Below are 13,847 nucleotides of genomic sequence, written 5' to 3'. Positions count from 1 at the left end.
GATCGGGTTTCTGAGCCTCATCTCTCCCATCTTGCAGTTTACCAGCAGCCCCAGCAGCAGCCGGTGGCACAGTCCTATGGTGGCTACAAGGAGCCTGCTGCCCCGGTCTCCATACCATGCAGGGCCCCAGGCGGGGGCGGGGTAAGTAGCTGTGGCCAAGTGGGAGAGGTCCTGGAGCCGGGAGGTGGAATGGGGGTCAGAAGTCTGGGGAAGCAGAGGTGGATGGGCCCAGGGAAGGCCTTCGTGGTCACAGCTCCGAGAGTCTCCTTAGAAACCCAACCTAGAGGCCTGGCTTCCCCAGATCTTTGACCCCAGCTCCTTTTGCCCTCTGCAGGTGATAGAGACCTGTGTGGTCAATGTACCGAGCCCTGGGCTGGGGATGGGGCCCAGGGCTCCAGCTCTGGGTGTACTTTGCACAGGTCACCTCCCCTACTCAGTTTCCTGCCTCCTGCTCCCCACTCCTCATGAGGATGACCCCCAAGCCTGACCACATCCTTTAGATCTCAGTCCTGTCTCCAAGGGGTCCTCCTAAACCCCCCAATGTCACATGGGTCTCCCCTGACACATCTGTCACTCCCCACCACTGGTTCTCTTCAGAGCACTTTTGGCAACTCAGAATGTTCTGTTTGTTAACTTGTGTCTGCATCCCCTGCTGGGTTTGCAGCTCTGTGCGGGCAGGGCGGTGTCCTCTTGATTCAGCGGCTCTGAACCAGGCGCAGAGCCTACGCTCAGCGATGCTGCCAAGTCAGTGATGAGCAAAATAGGAACTGGGGCAGGACCAGGCTTACTGTGCTTAGAGTTGAAGTCCCTGGTCTCTAAGTTCTGCCACCTGTCCCACTGAGGGGGCTGCTGGAACCCCCAGCCTGAGCTCCTGGCTGCGTTCAGCTCCTCTGTGCTGGGTTTCTGGGAATCAGAAGTAGCTCATGGAGGAAGAAGTAGGAGACACTATACTTAGAGAAGTAAAATAGCCTGAGATACCTGTCCTCCTGGAGCCTCATGCCCTGGACATAAGGGGGTAAACAAGGGAGTGTCCATGCCACGGGGCTGCTGGGCAGGACTGAGAAGTCATCTGTAGGATAAGATTCCAGATAGACCAGCCAATCCTTCTAATACTAGCTAAACCTGTTTTGGACACTAGGGATTTGGCACTGAATAAAAGACCACCTTCCTGCTGTCTTGGAGCTTATATTTCAGTCAGGAAGACAAATAAGGAGGCAATAAATAAGTAGGTATATAATGTAAGATCGGATAGTGGCACATGCTGGGAAGAAAAAGCAGGACGTTGGGAGGGAGAGCCCCAAAGTCCTCAGTAAGATGAGAGAGTGAGTGGTTTAGGGAGAGCAGCAACTGTAAAGGCCCTGGGGCCAGCAGGAAGGCCAAGGCGATTAGAGGAGAAAAAGGTAGGAGATAAGGTCAGATCAGGCAGGGACTTGTAGGCCACAGGAAGGCCTTTGTGATTGGTGAGCTATGCAGAGTGACATTTTTGATTTCTGTTTTTAAAGGCTCACGGGTGGCTCTTGAGAAGTGGCAGCAGAATGTTGAGGGCGGAAGCAGGGAGACTAGGGAGGAGGCTGTCGCGGGATGCAGGCGTAGCTGGCGGCAATTCAGCCCAAGAGATAGAGGCGGAGTTGGTGATAAGAGACCAAGGTCACTTTGTGGGGCGGGGTTGTAACCTCTTACCCCACACACAGACTTCGGTGCTGATGGAGCTGTTTTCTGCAGCTTGAAAGAAAGTTTGCAATTTGGTGCTGGCTGGCTGGGTCCATAGAGCATAGGACTCCAGATCTCGGGGTCTACGTTAGGTGTAGAGATTGCTTAAAAATAATATCTTTAAAAAAAGAAAAATCTGGTGCTGAAGGAAGTGGACCACCACTGAAGGACTTCAAGCCGGGGAGTCACATGATCAGGTCTGCGGTTTGGAAAGTTCCCCCTGAGATCACAGTGGATGAACAGATCAGAGGCCTGGGCCGTATAGGGTTAGAAAGAAGGGCCGGGCCCCAGGCTGACCGCATCCCCACTCTTGCAGAAGCGGTACCGCGCTGTGTATGACTACAGCGCCGCGGACGAGGACGAGGTCTCCTTCCAGGATGGGGACACCATCGTGAACGTGCAGCAGATTGACGATGGCTGGATGTACGGGACCGTGGAGCGCACTGGCGACACGGGGATGCTGCCGGCCAACTACGTGGAGGCCATCTGAGCCCCGCCCCCCACCACCCGCCCGTCTCTTCAGTGCATTCCACTGCATCACATCTGTCCTGGGCGGACCTGTCCACCCTTCAGTGTCTGTTTTTTTAAATCTGCGACAGCTTGTTTATTCCCACCCTCCTCCAGCTTCTTTTGCCAACTGAAGCCTTGTTCTGCCACTTTCGCGGGCTCTTCTCTGGCAGGTTTTTCCCTTGACCAACTTCTTGGTTTTCTCTCTGGACGGAACAGGTGTGGACCTCTCTGGGGGAGGCTGAGGCCTGGGGAGCTGGTCTGGAATTGCAGACCCATTGGCTCCCAGGCCTCTGCCTTCTCTCTTTTCTGCCCGCCCCTCCACCCAGACCTTCCTGCCCTCCTCACACACCCCAACTTTCCAAGACTCCCAGGGGAGGGGCTCCGTACATTCCGAGATGGGACCCCACCACCCTTGTCCCTGGGAAGGGCTTTGCCTCTGCTTCTCAAAGACAGGGCGGCCAGCCCTCTGAGGGGGCCCCTCACCACCCTCTCCCACTCTCAAGGATCACAGAGGAGGGGAGCGTTCCCGCTTCGGGGTTCATTCATCCCTCCCTGCATGTGTTCCTTCTCACACTGTGATTTCGCTCTCCTGCCCACGCACAGGGGCGTGGGCGAGGAGCTCCCTAGGAAGCATGGCTTGGGTCAAGTGTTCGCCTTTCTTACTTTTAGGGACAGCTGCATGAAGGAGGGGAACAGGGTGTTCTCTCCCAGAGCCCTTTTCCTTCCTCCTCCCCCCAGTCCCCAGGCGCCCTGGCTGGCTCTTGCACCGAGAGCCAGCCCCCCTGAGCTCTGGGTTAGGTGGGTCCTACCCCCTCCTCCCCATGGGAAGATGTCTCAGGCCTCCCCGCAGCCGCCCCTCCTCGGCCCAAAGCCAAGTGGACTGGAACTGTGCAAAGCCACAGAGCCTTTGCGCCTCTCCAAGATTCCGCCTGTGGGGGAAGGAGCATTTCTGTATCTGTGGCAGTCAGGGTCCAGGCCTGTGGGAGTCTCTGGGAGGACCCCAGTGGGGGAGGAGTCCCTGGTGTCTTCTTTGGCATGAAAATTCCTCCTTTCCTTCGATTGCCAAACGGCGAAAGCCCACCCGCCCCCTTTCCAGTGTGCTGGGCAGAGGTCAGGGAGGGGGGTAGTTGTGGAGTTGGCTGGGCTGATGTGGGGGCCGGCAGCTTGCTGGGGTGAGGGTGGGAGCAGGCTCCATGGCTCTAGTCCTCTTCTTCCCTTCCCATCTCTGTCACCCCTACCGGGGGTGCCTCGCTACTCCCCTGCCCTCCCCCTTACTAACCTCAGGCCCCCTTGAAGCAAAAGGAGAAGGTCCCAGGGCTTCAAAACTGGAAGCACAGACCCCGGGATGAGGAAGGGAAAGATGGTGCTATTTCCAAGTCCCTTCTCTCGCTCGTCGGCGGCTGTGATGACCCTTGCTTGGCTTCATTCATCTCTTCTGGGCTCTTCTCTACACATCCTGGGTCTCCCCCTCCTGTCTTGCCCTCAGGCTCCACAGTTGACATCTTTGCCTCCTTGTTCCTTCAGGGGAGGGGGGACCCTACAGGCAAATTTCAGCAGTCAGGTCCTCAGTGTGTGGGGGTTGACGTTGGAATATCTTCCCCAAATCGGAACAATGAAGAAATGACCATTGGGGGTGGGGAGAGCCCTGCCTGACCCGTCTCTCTCTCTTTGTGGCCCCAGCCGAGGTGAAGGCAGGTGGAGGGTCTATGTTGGGTGATCTGGGGGATGAGGGAGCCGCCCATTACCTTTCCTCTTGATCTCAAAGCACAGCTTGGATTTGGGGACCAAGGTCAGAGATGCGTCCTGTCGTTGGAGGACCTGTGCAGGGAGAGAGGGGAGGAAAGCTTAGAGGAGCAAGAAGCAGCCTGTTCTCCCTTTGCTTCGTTTTCCTTCCACAACAAGGCAGGCCAGCCACTGGTATCTCGTTGCCAGCCCCCCTGCTCCTCCCGCCCTAAAAATAGGGGACCTTTTCTTACACACCCCCAGAGAGAAGGACTGTCATACTGGTGCTGAGGGACCAGGGGCTGCTAAGGCATCCTTGCTCCTTTCCAGAACCATCCACCCCTACTATAGCACAGAGCCGGTGGCTGGGTCAAGTCCCTGGCCTTCTCGTACAGTTTCCAAAGGTCTTTGGCCAACCTAATCCCAGGAAAGAAGATGCATCAAAGCTAGAATGTGAATATAACTGTAGTGGACCAATAAGAAAATGCAAGAAGTCCATTGGTGAGAAAAGTGAATTCTCTCATACTGCTTCCTATTTTCTTCCTCATGTCCCTCCAGGGAAAACGACTTTATTGCTTCATTTCTGCCTTTATTCTCTCACATATGCACTTTTGGGCCTTTTTTTTTTTTTTTTAAATAGCTGGGGAAAAAAAAAAATACCACCCCACAAGCCTGTATTTAAAAAGAAACAAATGACCATGTGAAATTTGCCTCTGTCCAAACATTTCATCCGTGTGTGTGTGTGTTTGTATGTATGTGTGTGTATGTGTGTGAAGCCGTCCGTTCATCTTTTTATATGGGGTGGTTGTCTTTTCTTGGTCTGTTCTGGTCCCCTCCCTCGTGGGCTTGTGCTTGGGATCAACTCTTTCTGGCCTGTTAACGATTCTCAACATTTGACTTGGACCACAAGTGAATCTTTCTCCTGGTGACTCAAATAATAAAAGTATAATTTTTACCTGTGGACTTGGTTTTCTCTCTGGCTCTGTGTGTGCGCGTGCAGGTGTGTGTGCGCATGTGCATGTGTGCCAAGTGTTAAGGGCCTTAGCCTGGCACCCTCCTGCGAGTCCTGATGCCCTTCAGGGAGGGGATGACTGGTTTGAAAGCTGTCAGCCTGGCGTGGCAGTCAGTTCTGGGATGGGGACTTGGCATCTGTGTCTCGTGCAGAATTTTCCAGCCAGTCTGCTCCTGGCTGTGCCCAGCTTGGTGATACTCCCCAAACATCCCTGAGCTGTTACTTCCCTCTTCCTGTCTGACCTCCTGAGTTAACGCACCTGTCTCTGCACGAGCCAGTGCCTTCCTGGGGCAGGGGATGGATCTAATTCCTCTAAAGCCCCAGGGTCTGTCCTGGGCCAGACCCATTGCTGCTCAACAAATCTGTGTTGCCCTAATGCAGCAGCTCAGCCCCGGGGCACTGTGCCCTCTGCCACTGCCCAGCATCTGGAAAGAGTTTGGTGCTGTGTGAGGATGGAAATGATGGAGGGACCATCTGGGTGGAATAAGACAGGATGAAGCCATCTTACCAGCCCAAAGCAGTATTCATCAGCTGGGTACCGACTGTCCTGTCCGTCTCACGGGTTCTGAAGCCCAGGGGGGCTGTGATTTGGCATAAGTTGTATAGCACGTTGCTGGGCCCGAGGTCTCAGACCCGCAGCCCCACTCCATTCTGCCTTGCCACGGTGAGCCTTGCGCCCCTGCTCTCCGCACCTCACATCTTTGTCCCCACCCACCCCCCCCCGCCACTCTGTCCTTTGCTCCAGGTGCCCTGGGTCTGATCCCCCATCAGACGGCCCGGTGGCCTCCCTTCTGTGGCGTTGGGAAGGGGACCGTGGTAGAGAAGGAAGCCATCCAGCTGCCTTGTGGAAAGGGGCATTTCCCACTGTGGGCACGGCAGGAGGGCGCTCTGGCTTTGGGAGAGCCATGGCGGAGTTGGAAGGGCCCTTCCTGAGCCTTGGTCATGGGGAGAAGGACAAAAGTGGGTCTGCAGGGCTGGAGAGGTGTAGGGAGCGTTGGAGGCGGGGGTGGGCTCGTTAAAGACAGGATGGACACCCACTCCCTCTCCAAAGGAGCAGGCCGACTAATATTCTCCCAGCAGAGGGGCATAAGTTGGCAAATCCGGCCTCCTGTTGGCCTGCCCTCTCTTGTCTGCGGAGCTGCAGTCCTCCCTCTCAGGAGGCTTCATTCACCAGAGCCATCGGAGGGGGCAGTGTGCCTGGAAGGGGTGACCCCACTCCCTGCTCACAGAAAGCTCTGGGCTCTATCTACTGGGCACAGGCTGGTGAGAGCAGTTTCTAGACCCCCTTCCAGAAGGGGCCTCAGTTCCCCCCGCAGAGCCTGTACAAAGGGGTCCCTAATGCCCTCATTCCCCTGACCCCACCCTGGGGGCCTTCAAAACAACTCTAGGGTGGAACTGAGGACACCAGGCCTCAGAGATGACACGGGGAGTGTTTTTAGTTTACTAGGGAATAATTAAGATATAAAAAGACATAAAAACAACACAAGACAGAACTGAGTACCCACCATCCAGTTTAAAAAAATACAGCATTTGTTCCCCTCTCTCCTCAGAAGGCATCACTTGATTTGCCTACCTAGACTCTCTCCCCGCCCAGGGACAGGCCTAGGAGTCCACACCACGCTCTTTGGGTAGAACACTGCGCGGAGCTCTCAGAACAGGACACAGACGAGAACAAGAACGAGGGTCAGGACCACAAAGAGAGAGACGGAGTTAGCTGGGGGAGAGACTCCGGGGCTTGCACGGAGGGATTTGAGCAGTGTCGGGAGGGCCGAGGGGCATTTCGGACACCAAAAGTGGGCCAGTTCGGGAAGGGGGCGGAGGCGAGGGAGGAATATGGACTCCAGAGTGTGTAAGCCTCCTTTTCCATCTTGGACCACCAACACCGCCCGCCCCCCCACCCCCAGTGAAACATCAGGCAAGTTCCTGACCGGCTCTGAGCCTCATCTGTGCAGGAGTTGTAGGGAGGCTGAACTTAACAACCGGTGTGCGGTAAAGGAATCCAACCCCAGAGAGGCCAGCTGGGACTCCCACGAGACCCTTGTCTATGTCCCTTCACACCGCGACCTTTACAACCCGCCCATGGCCCCCCCCGACGTCCAGCCATTATTTTTCCGAGATAATTGGCCACCAACGTGTTAGAGGACAAAGGCAGAAGGAAAGCAGCCAAGAGGATTCATTCCTGGGGGATCCGGATAGAGATCAGATCTCCTCCTCCGTCCCTATCATGCCGGCTCCATTTAGATACGAAGGGCTGGGATTGGGTTCCTGCGGAGAAATTGAGCCTCTGCGCTTCTGCCGGCTCTAAATCGAGCAGTGCCTTGGTTACCCGCTGCCGGGCTACGTGATTGGTTGGCTGGGGGGCGGCGGGGGGTTGGGGGGGAGGGAGGCTGCTGATGGAGCGGCAGCATCCCTTAGTCTCCGGCCCTGGGAGGGGGAAGGGAAAAGACGGAGCCGTGGAGGGAAGAGGGAGCCATTTCTCTCCCCGGGCTGCAACCTCCGTGGTCACAGCTCACGTTTGCCCGGAATCCAGAGGCTTCCCCAGCCAAGGACTCCATAATGCTGGATATTTTCATCCTGATGTTCTTTGCCATCATAGGCCTGGTCATTCTGTCCTACATTATCTATCTGCTCTAGGGGCCTGCAGCTGCGGCGGGGAGCCCACTGAACCCAGCTCAGGATGAAGCTGACCGCCCGAGCATCCTGCTTTGCTGACGCACCGGTGGATATTTGCTTCTGGTCGTTATTCCGGGTATTGATTCAAAAACAAAATTGAAAGAGATCTTATTATCCTATTTTGCCCCCCTCCGATGCATTCCTATAGCCTTTCTCAGACCACTCTGCAAAGAATAAGAAATGCCAACTTCTTTTTTTGAGACCTAATTTAAAAATAACAAGATTTTACAATGAAACATAAAACCCACAATGCAAAGCATTTTTAGAGAGAATGGATTGGGAGGGGGGTGCGGGGGGGGGACTATTATCTCCTAGTAGGTGCTCGGACTCCAAGTTGTCTGTTGATCCCACCCCATCCCCCTTGGTAATTAAAGGTAAAACACATCTTTATATGTCGGCAGAGTGGTTTGCAATTAAGCTCTCATAGTTGCATTAATTAATTAGTGTCTCATTTTCACCGGAAGATGAAGTAGCTAATGAAATGTACTTGGGTGTGGGGTCTGGGGGAAGACGTCAATTCTTTCCCAGCTGTGGGGTTTGGTGGCGAGGAGAGAGGAACGCATTCATTTGTTCATCCGTAGCCAATACGGGGTTGCTGAGAGTGTCCTGGGTTTTCCCATCTGAGCCCTGTTTCTGGGTTTCCTGCAGCTCCTGGTCTCCAGCCCAACCAGAGGCCTCTTAGCAGCAGCACCGGTCCTGCTACACGGCAGACCTCTTCCAGAGCCTTCCGGATATGGTTAACCACTGTCGAGCAAGGGGCTTTTTGAGCTCCGACGCAGAGGCCCTCCATGGGGACCTCAGGAATTCGTGGGCACGCCTGGCAGATGCTGTGTGCATTCGAGCTGTGGATAGAGGGTGTTGAGGACACCTAGCTGAAATGTAGACTCATTAAAGTTACCATGGAGAACTGCTCAGATACTCATCGTGACAGCCTTTCTTTAGGTGTAAATACAACAGATGATGCTAAAATATTTCTTTCCTTTCCCTCCCGCAGGCAAGGGGGCCCCTTGTAAGTTCAAGAGCACATTGTCTATCTTCATCTCTGAAGTAGTCACTTTGACACTGTCTTTACAGACCGCAGTGTGAGCTCGTGTGGTGGCCCTTGTCTTGCTCCCCAGCAAGAAGGAAATTGTCGTTTGAATTTTTAAGATTTATCATTTTTCCCCCCCACTCCATACCATTTGTGGCCCAGCTTCTCATTTCAAGAGAGAAATAGTTATATATATAGTCCTCATTCTTTGTGACTGGCTGAATTATAAATTGTTGAAATAGGGTAGCTATACCTCATCTTACTTGTTATTGGGGGAGAAAATCTGTCTCTTACTCCCAAATAAATGTCTTTTATATTGTCAAATGTTCCTCGTCTGGGGGGGAAAAAAACCTTGCAACATATATATATTTTTTGAAGGGGTCCGATTAGGGTTGAAGGAACCATATATTGTGGAATCCAGAGTAGATGTGGGCCCCAAATCTGTGGTTCCTGTTCCCGTGAAAAGTCCATCGTAATTGTTCTACGTTTGACTTTCCTTTCTAGCTTACAAATAAACAAGGAGAAAGATTAACTTAAGAGTTTTGATTTATGATATTGTATTCAATTTCCATGTCTTAAAAAAAAGTAAAATGGAGGCACTACAACATATGATCCAATTAAAATGGAAACTTGCATTTTAAAATTCTGGCCAAAGAAAAACACTGCTCTAGAAGCATTGTCTTGGTAATGAATGACCTTCAATAAGTCACTTAACCTTCAGGGCTTCTGTTTATTCTGACAAATGAAAGAGTTGGACTAGAAAATTGTTACTTATTTATTATGCTATTATTTATTAAATTTTAACTTAGTTTTAATTTTAAAATTTCCCTTTCCATTGAAAATTCTACAATTCTAGGATGCATTATCGTTGGAAACCACACCTTTGAGAGCAAAATTCTTATGGAACAAACTTTTAACAGTTTACCAGTAGTTCGCTTTTCTGCTCTCTCTGCATGACATTTTATAATAAAAACTCAACTGCAAAACTTTTTTTCTTTTGGCACCACCAACCACACTGCCAGGAGAAAATGACAGTATTTACTTATTCCAAACATTTGGCAGTGACAATTTGCCCAAGTTGTTTAGGGGATATTAACAAAAGCAATGCTATGTGGTGGTATGTAACAGCAAGAGGCAATTTGACAAACACTACACTGATGTAGGAGGCATGGGTCTGAACATTAATATATTCAGAGATGCGGGCACCTGGGTGGCTCAGTGGGTTGACCCTCTTCCTTCTGCTCATGATCTTGGGGTCCTGGGATCCAGCCCCACATCGGGCTCTCTGCTCAGTGGGGTCTGCTTCCCCTTCTCTCTGCCTGCCTCTCTGCCTACTTGTGATCTCTGTCTGTCAAATAAATAAATAAAATCTTTAAAAATATATATATATATGTATTCAGGGATGATCTCCAGTTATCTGGGGAGTCCTTGACATGACACTAAAACATTCCTCTGACTCTTTGGCGTAACTTCATTTTTCAAACTAAAATTTTCTCTACTTCAAGGCAAATGTCAGTGTCTTGGAGGGGTCCAAGTTACACAGTTAATTATAGTAGTATGGATCTTCAAGGTTTAGTCTCTAACCAAGTTCGCTCTGAAGACTTTTATGAGGTCAAGGCTCTTTAGCCTGTACACATGCATAGCTGAAACCACTAAACATTCAGTGAAAACAAGCAGGCAGTTTCAGTCATACCCCATAGATACATATCACTGGTATTGCATGTCATGAAAGGACGTAGAAAGAGTGCCCATATTACTTGTGAAATATTATGGTTTAAAAAAGTAAGTGATTATGTTTTGGAAGAAATTTTAGGACTTTGTGCCCATATCCATGCTATAATATGCCAGTTTATAACAGAGTTTTATGGTGTTCATCATTTCGATACTTTTTTTAATTTCACATTTAAACTATTTGAATACTGGCGTATATTAGCATTCTCATACATAATAAAACATGGAAGAAAGTTACTTCTGTAATATGGAGTTGTATAAATTTTACGAATCTGTCGTATGGCAATCCTGTACTATAGAGTAGATATTGTACTTGGCCCACATCGATGCATTAAAAACATCTCTGAATAATTGTAAGTTACTTAGAAAAAATTAATGTGGCATTACATTAATTCCTGTTTTCCTGACAAGAATTAGAGATTTTTATGGGGAAGTGATGTATTTTATTCCAGGAGAAAGAGGATATATTTTGGGAAATGTTTAAATAATGGAAAGATAAATGTTACTAAGTTTTGAGCCACCTAAGACTCATTGTTCTGGGTATACAGAATCAAATCCAAACTTTCTGAGTTTGCAACTTGGCATGACATGATTTATTAAATTTCAGAAAGTGTGTTTGCTTTTAAAGGGCTTAAAATTAGCATTATTCAGACTTCAAATCCCCTAAAAGTATCATTTTAATTTTAAATTACTCAAAAAAAGGAATTTCCTTTAAGAAAAGACTTAGCATAGTTGAAGTGGAAAATTGTAAATTACATGATTTGACTTTATGACACTCCAAATTTTGCTAAACCTAGAATGACCTATTCTAAGTTAGTTTTGTCCCATCTATTTTAAACAAAAAGCCAAAATCATTTATAAAAGAGGAAACAGAAAAAACGATTGACACAACTTCATTATGAACTCAAAAATGCAAAGGCAGATACATTTAGACATATTTAAGAACTTCTTTTTTCTTAGAAAAAGAGAGCTTGTGGTCATGGGAAATTGCAGGTAATCCACAATACTTACTTACACACTTTGTTTTTTGAAACTGATGTTAAACAATGGTAATTGTAGTATTTGGAACATTAATTGTTTGGGAATTTGGCCTCTGAATTAAATAGGAGAATAGTACAAAACACTGTTCTACTTATAGATTATCGTTCGATTTATGAGTTGTTGCTAGTAAATGAAATTATTTAACTAATTAACTTATGTACTGTAATACTAAGCATAAATAAACATAGATCATATGGCTACCTGCAACATTATATTAGGATGTTTTGTGTTTTCATCATGGTAGAGCTACAACTAACAGCTTAAATAAAAATAAGTTCCTGGGGCTCCTAGGTGGTTCAGTGGGTTAAAGCCTCTATCTTCAGTCAGGTCATGATCCCAGGGTTGTGGGATTCAGCCCTGGGCTCTCTGCTCAGCAGGGAGCCTGTTCCCTTCCCTCTCTCTGCCTGCCTTGCTATGTACTTGTGATCTCTGTCTGTGAAATAAGTAAGTTTAAAAAAATCTTAAAAAAAAATTTCCTCCATAAGAAATAAAGGAATTATACTCAATGACTGGCATAATAACAAACACTATACAAGTCAGAATGTTTCTAATTTAAATTTTATTAATATGAATAAATAACAAATTAAATAAAAGTTAGCAAATATTAAGGTATCAAAGACATTTTGCCATAAATACAATACTTTAAAAATAACAATGCATAGTTTTCAATTTTATACATATCTGTAAGAAAGCCTTTCGAGGGCTAAACTTTTTTTTTTTTTTGGTCTCTTTACTTGAAGAATATTCTGGAATTATATTTGCTCTCTTGATGAAAAAAAACTGTGTTCTTGGTACTTCAGCACTTTTTATTTTAACTTAGAGAAGACTATCAAATATAGATGTCTTTTGGGTCATCTTTCCTATCTTAGTGATGTTCCAATAAACCAAGGAGCGTATGTCCATGACCTGATTTCCTACAGTTTTTACTGCTACCTGCTAGTAGAACTGAAAAGAAATCTGTAATCATATAATCGAGTACTGTCCTATTCACTTAAAGAGACTGAGTCTCAAGTAATAATCACACAAAGAGATAAAGGTTTGTTTTTATTGTGTCAGACAATAAGTCACCTGCTTCTTGCAGAGTTGTTCTTGACCTAAGATGGTTCTTCCGGTTGCATCTTTCCCTGCACACCTCATGCTTGCTCTAATCTCCACTTAAGGTGGATGACTGTCCTGGCAATAAAAATCTTTGTTCTTGTTGGAAGAACAGGAAGCATGAACTAAGTCATCAAAGGACGGGGAAATTGTGAAGTCAGGTGTCTATTATTCATGCTGTGGAGAGCAGCCTGATAAGCAACCACTTAAACTTCTGGAATGATTAAGCTGCTTCCCCAATACAGTAATTTACGGCCTGCATTGTGAATATGATAAAGAAGTTAAGGGATCAGAAGGGCATGAGGAGAAATTATTTTAAAAAAAAAGTGTTAAGGATAGATGTTCCATGGTTTCTTAAGGCATAGAGTATTTATCACAAGATATAAACTTTAAATTAGTTTCTAAGAAAAGAAGTGTCCTCAGTTTATTAGTACGGTGTGTATGTGTCTAGAAACAACAGTATGATAAATATAACGATGTTATATTAGATGCTTGCTTTCTAAGAGAGGTAAAAATCAGCTTCAAATGAAAGGAGATTGAGGGAATCACTTTTAAAAGGAATAAAAGGGCTAGACGATCAGGTCCATCTTGTAATTTAGGAAAAGATATAGGATAAATTATCTGACCTGTTAGCAGCTCACATTGTTATGACTGTTCTAAAGTTAGTCATAAGTGGACAAGCTCTTAGTAATTTCAGGCTATGCGTTTTGCTAATACTCCTTGTTTGGTGGTACTATGAGTGTCTATTCTGTCAATTAAACATTGACACCAGTGACAACAACATGCACTTTTGCAAATTAATCTCCCAATTAAACATTTGATATCACATTTTATTCCTGACTCCATTTGGAAAACAAAAACAAAACAAAACAAAACAGGCTGCTAAATTGAGGAAATTGCAAGTTTGGTTTCAGTGTTTTTATCTATTGATAACTGAATGAAGTCAGTTTACTCTTTATTGGTAGTGAGACAATATCATTTATCTACTGCACCCAAAGAATGAATTCAATTTTTTTATATTCCAAATTTTGGAGGAGGGTGACATAATAATCTCACAATTATCCAGGATAATATAATAATATGTGTAAAAAAATTTTATAGTAACAGTCACATCAGTTCAAGTGTACAGGAGATTTAAAACCTGGGTCAAAAACGTGTAAAGTTAAACCATGCTTCTTTTGTAAAGAACTGTGGGGACTTGGATAATTCAAGGAAACTTCACAAAGCCAAATTTCTTTCTCTAAGAGAATGAAAATATCTATTGAGTAAAATACTAAAAATATTCAGTATATATTAAAATTTTTACTTTTTCCTCTACTCTTC

At 47.1% G+C, this 13,847-nt stretch overlaps 1 protein-coding gene and 1 long non-coding RNA gene across 3 annotated transcripts in view; both read left to right on the top strand.

The window, feature by feature from the left end:
• Positions 1 to 4,905, top strand: part of LASP1 (LIM and SH3 protein 1) — a 37,838-nt gene extending 32,933 nt beyond the window's left edge. For both annotated transcript variants that reach the window (XM_044248109.1, XM_044248110.1), the window contains 2 exons: positions 38 to 141; positions 2,027 to 4,905. In XM_044248109.1, the coding sequence (XP_044104044.1) occupies positions 38 to 141; positions 2,027 to 2,200 (278 nt within the window). In that variant the 3' untranslated portion in view covers positions 2,201 to 4,905. The remainder of the gene's footprint in view (positions 1 to 37; positions 142 to 2,026) is intronic.
• A 2,447-nt stretch (positions 4,906 to 7,352) lies between these two features.
• On the top strand, positions 7,353 to 9,194 carry LOC122907634. Its single transcript, XR_006384734.1, has 2 exons — positions 7,353 to 7,703; positions 8,276 to 9,194. It is a non-coding gene; the product is annotated as an uncharacterized LOC122907634 (long non-coding RNA).
• The last annotated feature ends 4,653 nt before the right edge of the window (positions 9,195 to 13,847 follow it).

The sequence above is a fragment of the Neovison vison genome, chromosome 5, assembly GCF_020171115.1.
Source record: "Neovison vison isolate M4711 chromosome 5, ASM_NN_V1, whole genome shotgun sequence".
Classification (NCBI taxonomy): Eukaryota; Metazoa; Chordata; class Mammalia; order Carnivora; family Mustelidae; genus Neogale; species Neogale vison.
Note: the sequence above shows the minus strand (reverse complement) of the source record. Positions and strands in the feature narration are given on the sequence as shown.